General features: G+C 43.2%; 1 protein-coding gene across 34 annotated transcripts in view; it reads right to left on the bottom strand.

Moving 5' to 3' along the window:
* ptk2 (protein tyrosine kinase 2) overlaps positions 1-14,469 on the bottom strand; it is a 465,509-nt gene that overhangs the window by 27,786 nt on the left and 423,254 nt on the right. For 17 of the 34 annotated variants that reach the window (XM_033019915.1, XM_033019912.1, XM_033019913.1 and 14 more), the window contains 3 exons: positions 9,714-9,800; positions 8,326-8,469; positions 7,408-7,539 (listed from right to left, as the gene is read on the bottom strand). In XM_033019915.1, the coding sequence (XP_032875806.1) occupies positions 7,408-7,539; positions 8,326-8,469; positions 9,714-9,800 (363 nt within the window). The remainder of the gene's footprint in view (positions 1-7,407; positions 7,540-8,325; positions 8,470-9,713; positions 9,801-14,469) is intronic. The other 17 variants (XM_033019917.1, XM_033019905.1, XM_033019902.1 and 14 more) reach the window with 2 other exon arrangements.

The following is a 14,469-nucleotide window of genomic DNA, read 5'->3' on the forward strand; positions in this document are numbered from 1 at the left end:
GGCAGATGCATGGCAGATGAGGTTTAATGCGGATAAATGTGAGGTTATCCACTTTGGTAGCAAAAACAGGAAGGCAGATTACTATCTAAATGGCGTCAAGTTGGGACCAGGGGAAGTACAACGGGAACTGGGGGGTCCTTGTACATCATTCATGAAAGTAAGCATGCAGGTACAGCAGGCAGTGAAGAAAGCGAATAGCATTTTGGCCTTTATAACAAGAGGAATTGAATATATGAGCAAAGAGGTCCTGCAGTTGTACAGAGCCCTAGTGAGACCACACCTGGAGTATTGTGTGCAGTTTTGGTTCCCTAATTTGAGGAAGGACATTCTTGCTATTGAGGGAGTGCAGCGTAGGTTTACAAGGTTAATTCCCGGGATGGCGGGACCGTCATATGCTGAGAGAATGGAGCAGCTGGGCTTGTACACTCTGGAGTTTAGAAGGATGAGAGGAGATCTCATTGAAACATATAAGATTGTTAAGGGCTTGGTCATGCTAGAGGCAGGAAACATGTTCCCGATATTGGGAGAGTTCAGAACCAGGGGCCACAGTTTAAGAATAAGGAGTAAGCCATTTAGAAAGGAGACGAGGAAACACTTTTTCTCACAGAGAGTGATGAGTCTGTGGAATTCTTTGCCTCAGAGAGCGGTGGAGGCAGGTTCTCTGGATGCTTTCAAGAGAGAGCTAGATAGGGCTCTTAAAAATAGCGGAGTCAGGGGATATGGGGAGAAGGCAGGAACGGGGTACGGATTGGGGATGATCAGCTGGCTCAAAGGACCAAATGGCCTACTCCTGCACCTATTGTCTATTGTCTTAAGCACCGTTAGTCACGACTTCCACAGCCCTAACAACACAAAAAAACAGATCAGAAAGAGCTAAATTGGTACTTGTGGTCATGAATCTTCATCTAAGGAAGTGAACCACCCAATTCTAATCCATAGTTTGGGAAGAAATTATGCACGCAAGCCCTCAATTTAATTACTGACTGATGATTTGTTAATTAAATTCATGTGCTTGAACATATTGTAGCCACAATTTCTTTTTATGTAATAGGATTTAATGTTAGGATTATTTTTGAAACATTTCTTTCATGTTTCTGGTAGTCCAAAAGGAAATAATGGTTATGGTGCAGCGATTACAAGTTTTAATTTAATTTGACTAAGTAGTTATGGTAAAACATGCAGTGCTGGAGTAACTCAGCAGGCCAGATTGCATCTCTGGAGGACATACAGGAGAGGTGCCGGAAGACTGGAGCATGGCAAATGTTGTGCTTTTATTCAAGGAGGGCTGCAGGGAAAATGCTGGGAACTATAGGCCAGTGAGCTTAACATCTATAGTTGGAAAGTTACTCGAGGGATAGTATATACAGGCAATTAGAGGGACAAGGGCTGATTAGAGAGAGTCAGCATAGTTTTGCACAGTAGGAGTTCATGTCTCACACATCTAATTGTTTTTTGAAGATGTGACCAAAAAGGTCGATGAGGGCAGAGCTGTAGATGTATATATTGACTTCAGTAATGCATTCAACAAGATTCCTCATGGCTGCTCTGGAGTTAGATTGCATGGGATCCAAGCAGAGATAGCTGAATGGTTAGAAAATTGGCTTCATGGAAAGAAGCAGAGGGTGATGATGGAAGGTTACTTGTTGGACTGGAGGCCTGTGGCTGGTGGTGTGCCTCAGGGTTTGGTGCTGGGCCCGTTTACTGTTTGTCATCTATATCAATGATTTGGATGAGAACATACACGGCAAGATTAGCAAGTTTGCAGATGATACAAAAGTGGGTGGTTTTGCATAGTGAAGATGGTTGTCAAACATTGCAGCAGGATGTTGATCAATTAGCCAAGTGGGCTGTGGAATGTTTGATGGAATTTAATGCAGAAAAATGTGAGGTGTTACATTTTGGGATGTCTAATATGGGCAGGACCTACACAGTGAATGGTAGGGCTCTGGGTAGTGTTGTAGAGCAGAGGGATCTATGAGTGCAGGGTTCCCTGAAGGTGGAGTCGCAGGTAGAAAATGGCTTTTGGCACTGTAAATGAGTGATCAAACACACTTGTACTTTACACTAGTCTTTAATGAGAACACAGGGTTAAACACACATCAGCAGTCACTGTCTCCAGTCTGCTACTGTACTGTGCAGAAGGAGAAGAAGGCGTTATTATAATTGGTAACTAAGGCGTGGTTAGTGGTATTGAGGTAGCTATATTATTGGTTGCATGCATAAACCATCTACATCCTTCCCCTTAGAAAACCAAGCATGGCACGGAACCATGGCAACAGAGTTAAACAAAATTAAACAAAATCGCCATAACGAACAGGCGGCTTAACAACCCGACCCGAGCGTGTACGGACCATGCCTTCCCCCCCTTCACCGGAAAGAACAGAGGAATCAGCGGGAGCTGGAGACGGCGAGGCCGCAGGGGAGACCGAGAACGGTAGGGGGGACTGACATGCAGGAGGCGTTGAAACGCGGTCGGCACAGGGCGACCCATGCGGAGAAGATCGCAGCACGCGAGGGGTCTGGGGCATGCAGGGGACAGCAACCGGGACGGTTGCCGGTGGCTGGAACAGCAGCGGCGGAGCGTATGGACCCTCGGGCGGCGGTCTCGGCTCGTTCACGGCAAGCAGATGCTGATGGCTCCTGCGATAAACAGTTCCTTCAAAGTCAACCAGGTAGGAGCGGGGAGACTCGGCGACGCCAACCACTGTTGCGAGACGGGAATAGCCGCTGGCAGTCTGCAGCCGAACGACCTGTCCTGGCAGCAAAGGCTTAAGAGGTTTGCACGACCTGTCGTGGGATCGCCGTTGGACGTCATGTCTTTCCTGTATGCGCCTCTGGACGGAGGCAGGCTCCAACACTTGAGGCAGCAGCTTGTGTTGAGCAATCGGGATCGATGGCCTGGTTATCCTGGACATCAGGCGCTGGGCAGGTGAACCCATGGTCGGGTCTCTGGAGATATTACTGAGGTTCAGGAGGTCTAGGTAAAAATCGGAGTTCGTCAGGCGCGATTGCTCCATTAAAAGTTTTGCACTTCGGACCGCCCGCTCTGCAAGACCGTTGCTCTGTGGGTACTCCGGGCTACTGGTGAAATGGTGGAAGTTCCATTTGCTGGCGAATGCCTTGCCTCGTTGCTTGTGAACTGCCTGCCGTTGTCGGTCTGCAAACGGACCGGGGAGCCGAAAGTGGAGAAATGTCTCCGCAGCTTGCGGATAACCATCTCGGACGTGGGGGAAGTAAGAAGGTCCACCTCGAACCAGTTCGAGTATGAGTCGGCCAGGACGAGATAATGCTTGCCACGCCATTCGAAGATGTCAGCAGCCAGCGAAGTCCAGGCCATGGCAGGCGCCGGTTGCTGTAAAAGTGGCTGCCGTTGCTGGTGGGGCGCAAGGTTGTTGCAGGTAGAGCAGGACGAGACGTGGTCTCGGATGTACTTGGCCATGCCAGGCCAGTAGAATTGGCACTGAGCGTGGGCAATCATCGCATCAGCTCCAGGGTGCCCACTGTGGGCCACGTTGAAATACTGGTCGTACAGGGAGGAAGGGACCATGACCTTGTGGCCCTTAACTATGATGCCGTCCTGGATCACCAGCTCGTTGCGGACCAGGAAGAAGGGTTGAGCCTCAGCCGGTGCACTGGCGCGCTTGCTTGGCCAGCCACGTTTGATCACGGAAGAAAGTCGCTGCAGAGCGGGATCCGCAGCGGTGTGCTCGGCCAGGCACTGGAGTTGCTTAGTGGGGACAAAGTTAACGCCGAGCACAAGTAGATCCTCTTGTTCGTAGGGGTGGCGGTCGCAGGAAGCCCGTGGGGCACGAGAGAGAGTGTCGGCAACGTGCATCTCCGTGCCCTTCTTGTAGACCAGTTTAAAGTCAAAGCGCTGTAGCTGCAACATCATCCGCTGCAGCCTGGCAGGAGCAACATGGATCGGTTTGTTTAAAATGGTCACCAGCGGCTGGTGGTCAGTCTCGACCGTAAAACAGCTTCCAAAAAGGAAGTCCTTAAATTTAGAGCAGGCGAACACATCCGCGAGCAGCTCTTTCTCGATCTGAGCATACCGTTGTTCGGTGTCGGTCATGGTGCGGGAGGCGTACGAGACAGGATACAGCGATCCATCATCAGAGGACTGTAGGCAGGCCGCACCGAGCCCGAACCTGGAGGCGTCGCAGGTGACAGTGATCGGGCGCTGTAGGTCGAAAAACCTTAGTGTCGGGGTGCTGATCAACTTGGACTTCAGACAGTCGAACACCTGCTGGTGTTGCGGGAACCAGGACCAGGTCCTTTCTGGTCAGTTGCCGCAGGGACGAGCTCAGCTCGCTGAGATTGGGTATAAACTTCCCTAGGTAGTTCACCATACCCAGGAATCGTTGCAGACCGAGCACGTCGGTGGGGGCCAGCATCTCGGTGATTGCGGCAGCCTTCAATGGGTCGGGCTTTAGTCCTTCCGAAGTGAAGACATGCCCGACGTACGTGACTTCCGAGACCCGGAACCTGCACTTTTTAGAGTTCAGCTTCAGGTTGATTTGCCGAGCCCGATCCAGGACGCGGCGGAGGTTCATGTCGTGCTCAGCAACATCCTTTCCATAAACCAGGATGTCATCCATGATGATGGCGCACGGCAGGCCGGAGAACAACTGTTCCATCGACCTCTGGAACACCTCGCTTGCAGAATTGATGCCGAATGGCATCCGCAGAAACTTAAATCTGCCAAACGGTGTCCAGAACGTCGTCAGGTCGGAGGAGCCCTTGTCCAGTGGTATCTGCCAAAAGGAACTCTTCGCGTCGAGGACGCAGAAGACGGTGGCCTGTCCGACTTGGGCTGCAACGTGGCACTGGGTTTCAGGATTCTATACCTCCTACGTCCTCCTACCTGTACGTCTTTGGAGTGTGTTAGAAAACCCATGCAGGTCACGGGGAGAACGTACAAACTCTGTACAGACAGCACCTATAGTCAGGATCAAACCTGGGGTCTATGGTGCTGTAAGGCAGCAACTCTATCACTGCACCACCTTAAGTTGTGATGCCTTTTAAAAAAAAATGGCAATTGTCTAATATATGCGTTGATTAATTTATATATATCTTCTGATTGGAACATATTTTACAATCCAGTAGACTGCCATGTGGCCATTGCTTCCAGGCAACTTGCTTCAGCAACATTGTGCAAGAAAAATGTATCCTAACCTCTCCATTCTTTCATTGATGGATGTTAGATTGATGTACTTCAATGTGCTCAAACCTTGTCTACCAAACACCTATGTGGGACCATACAATCCTCATGAAATTCAAATGCATCACATCCAATGGTTCTTCCAAAACTATTCTAAATACATCCACAGAATGCCAACAGACAAGTCAAACATGATGTCCATTCATAGGTCCATACTAGCTTTACTCAGTCCTATAATTATTTTTTGCATTTTAACATTACATCCTTAATGGTGATGCATTATGGCAATTTCCCAATGTCAAGAGTTTATCAGATTAGATAACTCAATACTTCTATAGAAATGTCAACATTTACAGAAATTAATCTTGGTACAGGTGCACAACCTTTTATCCGAAAGCCTTGGGACCAGACACTTTTCGTAATTCAGAATTTGTCGGTCTTCGGAATGGAATTTTTTTAGTGTAGATTTTAATGGCTGGTTCAGTGGTAGAGTGCTCGGCTCATATCCGCAAGGTCGCGAGTTTGCGCCTTGATCCTGGCAGTTACTCGATCGCGAGTTTGAGTCTTCAATGTCGTTTTTTCTTGCAGAATAAATGTTTGTATGAAATACAGTGTAGGAGAGGTGTACTGACTGTGTGGGCAGAACTTTGGAAGTGATTGCCCACCAGTCTAAAAAGCCGCTGTGTCTCCCTGTCCCTGGGATAGCAGGGGGCGATCAAACAGCACAATACCCCCCTCCCCCTCCAACTCCAGAGGAATCCGCTCCCCGATGGGCCGCTACCAAAGATCATAGAGGAGCTCCTCTATGATCTTTGGCCGCTACAGCGACAAGTGGCAGTTCGCCCACAGCCCGAGCTGCGCCCCCTCATCCGCCACCCCAAGAACAAGACGTACCTTGCACACCATCAGCTTCTGCCCCTACGTGTTCCTCTGGAGTTGGAGCGGGGCTGGGCTGGAGTTGCTGCTGGCTGTGGGTCTCTGGGATCTCCGTGCTTGCAGTGGGCCTGGGGGTCGGTGGGCGGCGGTGGGAGCTGTGGACCTACGGACCTACCTCCGTGGAGCTAGCCAGCTTCGGAGCGTGGAGAGCTGCGGGGGCGAGCTGCTGCGACCCGACTCCGGTGGATGGTGACACCGGGAGCTCGCGGGTCTCCGGTGGGAGACCGCTTTGCGGGGCACCGGCAGCGGCGACTTCTCCCGCCCGAATTACGGGGTTGAGAGCAAACATCATAGAGGTTGAGAGTGACCTGGAGGGGGGCCTTACAACGCCCGGCGCGGCTGTAAATTGCCGCGGACTTGCTAGCGCCCGCCGGGGGCTCCAACATCAAGACCCGGGGCAGGGCCCTACATCTCCTGGCCTGGCTTTGAGTGGCCGCTCCCCGATGGGCCCCTACGACGCCCCGAGCTGCGCCCCGTCATCCGCAACCCAGGTTCCTCTGTAGTTGGAGTGGGGCTGGGCTGGGCTGCTGTTGGCTGTGGGTCTCTGGGATCTCCGTGCTTGCGGTGGGCCTGGTGGTCGGTGTCTAATTGGTCCTGACACGGTCCTGCTGCAATCGCCGACGTGAAGACAGTGCAAAGCCCCCGCGCCGGTGCAATGGGCGGGGAGCTGGAGACGGGAGGGAAGGGGTCACACACATGGCCGGGAAGCAGAGGGGTGTAGGTGGGCTGAAACTGAAGCGAGCGACAATCTGCTGCTGCCTGCCCCGCTGAGTTAAAAAGTTCCCACGCAAGACTCACGAAACACTGTATATCGTGAGTCCACCGTGGGAACTTTTTAATTCAGCGGGCAGGCAGCAGCATATTGTCAATTATTAACCCTCCCGCGCAATATACCCTCACCTTCTCTTTTATGAATGGGGATTTAGTTCCCCTTTCTTCGAGGACCGACCGGAGGTTCCGCTGTCACCTCTGCGGGCCGCCCTCGGTGAACGTTTTCAAGGACCTTTCTTCAAGGACCGAAAAAATGGCCGCTATTCGGAGGTTTTCGTTATTTGGATCTTCGGATAAAAGGTTGTGCACCTGTAATGTGTATAAAATACTCTGGAGTAATAGCTATAATCTACTTTTCGAATATATAATTACAACTTTTCAGAAGAACGTAGAAATGACATTGTCTGAATAATTCAGGGCAGACAGGGTAGGGGTCTGCAGATTCTATGTGATTTCAAGCTTACAAATTCCATACAACCTGTCTGATATGGGATATGGGTAACATTAAAACATTGAAATATATAGCATGTAAAAATTACCAAAAACTTCTCTTCTTGTTCAAGCCATCGCTGATCCTCCTCCATTTCCTGCTGCTGCCTTATTAACCGTTCTTCCATGACATTTGTTGGGAGCATCTGTCCCATTACACGCATATCCAAAGTGCTAGTATCCTGAAAACGTAATAAAATTTAAAAATACAATGCAATATTCACTCTTAAGTAAACGATCTCTTACAGTCTAACATTGTTTATATACTCAATACAGGAATGGTAATAAATGTTTCCAATATTTGTCAAAAATCTCAATCCTTTCCCAAATTTCCCTGCAACAAGTACCAATATAACTTCAGATCCAACAACAAACAAGATCTTAAAGCAAGATTCATTGATCTTAACAGGACATTTTCAAAATCTATTGCAAGGCTAACTGCAAAATAATTAAAGGTAGACACAAAATGCTGGAGTAACTCAGCGGGACAGGCAGCATCTCAGGAGAGACCTGTAGAAGGGTCCCGACCCAAAATGTCACCCATTCCTTCTCTCCAGAGATGTGGCCTCAACAGAGATGCTGTTACTCCAGCATTTTGTGTCTACCTTCGATTTAAACCAGCATCTGCAGTTCTTTCCTATGCAAAATAATTAAGATATCAATAACAAAACCATATCTTATGTATAATTCTAAATACACTAATTAATATTGCAATCCAGCCCAAATGCTCTTGCAGCAAAAATATTCAACCATTGATTTAAGTAATAATACTTAATTTGTTTGGAATGCTTCAAGAAGGATGTCAATTCCTTAAATGACTAATTTGAGAGACGTTCAAATGGCTCCTGTTAAATAACTGATATATATATTTCCAAAGTTGCATAAGTAGACAACAATAACTATTGCACATTCAAAGGACAACTGAGTTATAATAGCACATCAAATATTGGTTCGTGTAATTCTATTACCTCTAAGTTTTGTGGCCAGATTTGAATATCCTGAGGTCTATGGTGATTCCAGGAATCGTGAGCATCTAATACACCTGCCTGTGCTGAATAAATACTTCCAGGCATGGGTGAAATTCCATGGGAACCAGTATATCCAGAAACCTGCTAAAAATACATAATTTAAATAATGAAATGTAAAGTGTTAAGAGAACGAGAAATTTTAAATAAAGGCAGAAAATCTTGGAATCTTGAAACTACTTAGGATGTCAGTAAATAGGTGATCCTATAAAATTAACTATTTTTCTCTCAAAGGATGTTGCTTGACCCGCCATGTATTTCAAGCAGAGACAATAAGGAACTGCAGATGCTGGTTTACAAATAAAGGCACAAAGTGCTGGAGTAACTCAGTGGGTCAGGTAGCAGGAGGAGACCTTTCTTCAGAAGGGTCCTGACCCAAAGCCTTGCATTCCCATATTCTCAAGAGATGCTGCCTAACCCCCTGAGTTACTCCAGGATTTTATGTACTTACAACACTGTATTTTCAGATTTTTAACGTCTGCAGTATTTTGCTTCAAGAAATGTTAAATATTGGATTCTAGAAATCAATACTTGTCTTATAATGTTTACTGAGCTGCAAAAAAATCTCTGTACGATTTGAAGCACTTGGAAATAGAATGTAACACACATGGAAATCTAACAATTTTACTTTGAGCTAGTTGTTTTCTCTCCAGGCTCATGACGTTACGTGAACAGCATTTTATATAACTGCATTTTATAATAACTGTAGATTTTGGACTTTCCTTTGTATGCCTCTAAATGAGGAATCAGAAAAACTTTTCATCTTTTTATGAAAACAGGAATGAGTTACGTTATGGAAATATCCAAACCTACATAATACACCAGGACAAGTAATACAAAAAAGAATCACTGCTGTCATAACCTCATTTCAATTATAGTCATTGAAATGTTAGATTAAAATGTTGGTGAAATTTAGAATTATTTTATTTCATTTATTTCTACAATGAATCTGATTATGAAATGAAGATATAGGTCTTACAGATGCTAGTATCTTGAGCCAAAGTGCTGGTGGAACTCAGTGCATCAGGCAACAACTAAGGAGGGAATGGACAAACTGTGTTTCGAATTGGGACTGAAGAAGTGTTTGGACCCGCAAAACCTTGTCCTTTTCCATCCATAAATGTTGCCTGACCCACTGAGTCAGTGTTTTGATCATGAGATGACACTGATCCATTCGCAATCTTTACTCTCACTGATAGCTGTGCAGGGTAGTAACAATGTTTTTGCAATAATCATTGTTACTTAACTGAGAGGGGCACAATTTCTAATTCACTGTCTTATTTTACATAAGACATCTTGAATTTGAAGTACATATGGCACCACTTATTTACCTGATAATGATTGTGTTGCACCATATGTTGTGGACTGGGGAATATTCCATCACTGGATCGTGGACTTGGGTAACCAGGTCTACTGGGCTGTTGCAGAAGAAATACAAAAAAAAACATTATTTGAAATATAACATGATCACAAAGAGCTAAGTACCAGTCCTGTGCAGATCAGCTAATCAATACGTGCAAGAAATATAAAAGACAATTGGTTATTTCAGTAAAGTAAAAAGGGTTGTAGATTTTGATACATTGAGATGGAGTATTCCACCGTTGGCTGGCTTGGTGTTAATTTGTATAAACAACATCTGTGTAACAAAAAATAAATGAAGTATTAGTTATGTCAAACTTTCAACCAAGACAGTTAAGTGGAGGAGTGACAACAAGAATTGATGCCTGTCTTTGCAAATATTTATTGTTTTCACAATAAAGTCAATTTAATTCAATTAAATGCAGTAATAATTAGTTGTTCATTAATTAGAAACCAGTGATGAAATTTAAAAAAAAATCAAATTGTTATATCTGGTCACTCTCCTGAAGAACATGCAGTCTGTTTAAAGCATTTTTATTAAAACATACATTTAACATGGATGTTTTTATAAAAATCATGCAAGTGATAAAATAGTTTAATTTGATATCCTAAACTATGTTCTGCTACACAATCTAACAAAGTATTCTAAATCATTTATATTTTAATGATATTATGAAACCGAAACACACAAGTAGCGCTCCAGAAATATGTTTCTATCTTCTACACAAAAATTGGAGCAGCACTAGTTAATAGAATGACTCAGTTGCAGAGATGGACACAGACTCACTCTTCTCAAAAGAACAACACTTGAAGAAGCTTTCCAAAAACTAAATCGCACTCTGTTTTTTTTTTCTCGCCATGATTCTGCAAATGTCATGCCTTCAAATACTGATCCAATTTTCCTTTTAAGTTATTACTGAATCAGCTTCCCAACTTTGTTTTAGTTCTTTTGTGTAAGTGTTTCCATTAATTGTCATGAAATTTCGCATCAGTCATTCTGCCAAAATAATTCATGATATCAATGTCTTAACCATCTCTACTCTTAAGTACACAAATCTGGATTTTCAACAAAAATGAAATCTTTCATCACTCTCCAAAAAATCTTCTCCACACTTTCTTCTAATAGCCTTTCTAAAAATATGAAATGTCTTTCTTTCTTGAGATCCTTATTTTAGCCTTTCTAATCAGGTTTATGCTTCTGCTACTGTACAGAAATCACTCTAATCAAATTACACCCACTGTGTCGATGATAGTCATTAATTTAATTACTAAAACACATCTGATCACAATATTATTGCAACTTTTAATAGAAAATATCTTTGCATTGTAGAGCACCTTTTAAGTATTAATATATCCTAAGATACAAGAGAATCCAAGAGAGAGAGAGAGAGAGATGATCAAACCAATGCAAATGATTATCTAGTGATTTCCAAGAGTAATTGAAATATGATCAAAATGGTGGATTTGAGATTTTGAAGGAGAGAGGAAGGGGACTTGCAGAGTATGGGGCTGATGAAACACTACGTTGGCAAAGGAAGGATAAGTGAGTATGTTGGGAAAGGTACAGAAACAATGAATTTTGGGGGTAAATAAGCATTTGAATTGGAGAATGTTATATTGGTGTTGGGAAGGACAATGAACGGTGATCTGCAAGGACCGGAGTGAAAGATAATTGATAAGTATTGAGTATTGCGTACAGTTTTGGTCTCCAAATCTGAGGAAGGACATTATTGCCATAGAGGGAGTGCAGAGAAGGTTCACCAGACTGATTCCTGGAATGTCAGGACTGTCTTATGAAGAAAGACTGGATAGACTTGGTTTATACTCTCTAGAATTTAGGAGATTGAGAGGGGATCTTATAGAAACTTACAAAATTCTTAAAGGGTTGGACAGGCTAGATGCAAGAAGATTGTTCCCGATGTTGGGGAAGTCCAGGACAAGGGGTCACAGCTTAAGGATAAGGGGGAAATCCTTTAAAACCGAGATGAGAAAAACTTTTTTCACACAGAGAGTGGTGAATCTCTGGAACTCTCTGCCACAGAGGGTAGTTGAGGCCAGTTCATTGGCTATATTTAAGAGGGAGTTAGATGTGGCCCTTGTGGCTAAGGGGATCAGAGGGTATGGAGAGAAGGCAGGTACGGGATACTGAGTTGGATGATCAGCCATGATCATATTGAATGGCGGTGCAGGCTCGAAGGGCCGAATGGCCTACTCCTGCACCTAATTTCTATGTTTCTATAGGTTAAAGAAAACTGTAATTTATACTAACTGAATTTCAGAGTACTTAATTCTCATGCTCAGCTTTTCCTTCAAGATATTTATGTATTATTCTATGTAGATTTCACATACAACTAAAATGCTATCAGAATTTCTTACATATGTATATAGAAAGAAACATATTTATATCATTCATGTTATGCATTGCATTACACAACAAATCATGGCAACTTCATAATTTTGTTAGTAGCTTTCGCACTGGTGAGAAAATTATCAAATTAAAACATGAAAATACCAATTTCACAAGAAAACTAGGAGAATGAAAGATTTTTAATGCAAAAAAAACAAGTTACAGATTTTTTACAGATTCTCTGTAAAAGGGAGCACCAAAATGGGCATGCTGGGTTAGATTTAACGTTAGTTCATCCATTTCACTCAAGAAAGAAGGATGTTACTTCAAGAGATTGGTAATTTAAATGCTTTTTTTCTGGTTTTAAAACAATGCAACTTTGTCAATTTGTTAAACTTTCTATCGCATTATTATAACTAAAAACATTTGCAATGGGATCTGCAAGGGGTTAGGTTATGAAGAGCTGTGCAAATTTAGTACACAAGGTGAATTATATAATTGTGATCCATCTTGGGTACTGCCAGATCTTGTTTGCAAAAATTAATAGAGAGGAAGAACATTTTTCAATGCTGAAACATTTTGTTTCTCCACTAGTTTCAGAAGAATGCAATATTTTATCAGTTCCCACACCAACTGTTTTGCGATTTCCAAATTTAGTGTGGAATATGGGCGCTTACTTGGTTATAGTTATTAAAAAAATGATTACTACTAGGACTGCTAAATTAAATTTCAAATAACACACTTACAGACAACCAACAGAGAACCACATCCTGTTAATCAGGGATGGACATGAATCTTCCTTAAAGTTTTATTCATGATGTACTTGTTCAGAGGACTCTTTCTCAGAGACCTTTGCATGTAAAGCAACATATGCTAAAAAAAAAGTGGGGTATTTTGTTTGAACTGCGTCAGATTGTCATAATTTTTCTCAAAATTCCCTGACGTAGCAAGCTCCTGATCTGAGATCACCACTTTGAGACATTAGAAAAGATAAAATGTTGCCTTGTATAAAGTTGGGAAGGAAAATTATTCTCATATATTCAGAGGTGAAAGCCAGAATTGGTTTAAAAAAAAGAGCCAATACAATAGACACCCAGGGGTGAAATATATAATATTAGTGATACGTTTGTACCGGTAGGAATAGATGGTGACTTTTTATTTTACAAGTGTTATTTAAATTAAAAAGATAATAATTGAACGCATTATTCCTACTTAGTATGCCTGATGTAAAAAATCTAAATATTTCATGAGTTACCAAGGGACTTTATTTGGTAGTTCATTCTGGTCTGTTATTAGCTTTATGAAAAGTACTCATGTTATCTCCCTTTGTACAGAGAATCCTAACCATTGTTTCTCCCTGGTCTCTTCTCCATTCTTCAGACATCAGATGTCGCTGCAGATTTGTGTTCAGCCTGCCAAAATAAAATGGAAGGGGACAAGCACACTGTCCATAAACCAAAGGGGGCAGAGAAGGCCTGTGCCGAGGTCGCAGAGGAAGCCGTCTATCAGAAGTAGTTGCACAGAATGGATGGTCATAAGCTGATGGCTGTTCTAGACTGAAACAAAACTTGGTATTGCGATGGGAGAACTCAGGAAAAGATAGAGTGTCCAAGCTAAGACTGTGTTGCAAGGATGGCCAACGGGCTGGCTGCAGACAGACACACAAAGCAGATTAAAGTAGCAAAGCAGAATGAATCAGTGCAACAAAAATGCATTACTCTTACTATCTTTATGGATGAGCATTGAACATACAAAGCAAAATCCAAGACATGCTATATATAAACCATAAACAGCATACTCAATGGAAGTAACAGCTCAAGTAAAATTTATTTTTTACGAATAAACTTTCAGATAATTTGAGGAAAAGGGACATAATGTTGCCCTAATGATAAAATGCTAATATTTTCAATACATAATATCACAAAGCACAATGGTAGAAAATCATAGCCACTTTTGTTTATAAAATATACACTCATTGAAATGAGAGTTATTTTGCAGAACACAAATTGACTTAAATTACATTTCCTTTCTTGTATTGAAAGCTGTGAGATGAAAGGATTATTGATGATGTAATCTAAACTTAACTTGCAGATCTATCCTTCCCCATGTACCTATATCATGGAAACATAGAAAATCTAGGAGTAGGCTATTCGACCCTTCGAGCCAGCTGAATCATCCAATGTCTACTGATCATCCAAAATCAGTACCCCGTTCGGCTTTTCCCCCTTATCCCTTGATTCCCTTGGCCCCAAGAGCTAAATTTAACTCTCTCTTGAAAATCCTTTCCTCTGGCTTCACATTTCACGCTTCTTCTCGCCATACCTCCCTTTCACAACCTTTTGTCTTTTCATTTCTGGTCTTTGTCCAACCACCTGCCATTA

The sequence above is a fragment of the Amblyraja radiata genome, chromosome 4, assembly GCF_010909765.2.
Source record: "Amblyraja radiata isolate CabotCenter1 chromosome 4, sAmbRad1.1.pri, whole genome shotgun sequence".
Taxonomy (NCBI): Eukaryota; Metazoa; Chordata; class Chondrichthyes; order Rajiformes; family Rajidae; genus Amblyraja; species Amblyraja radiata.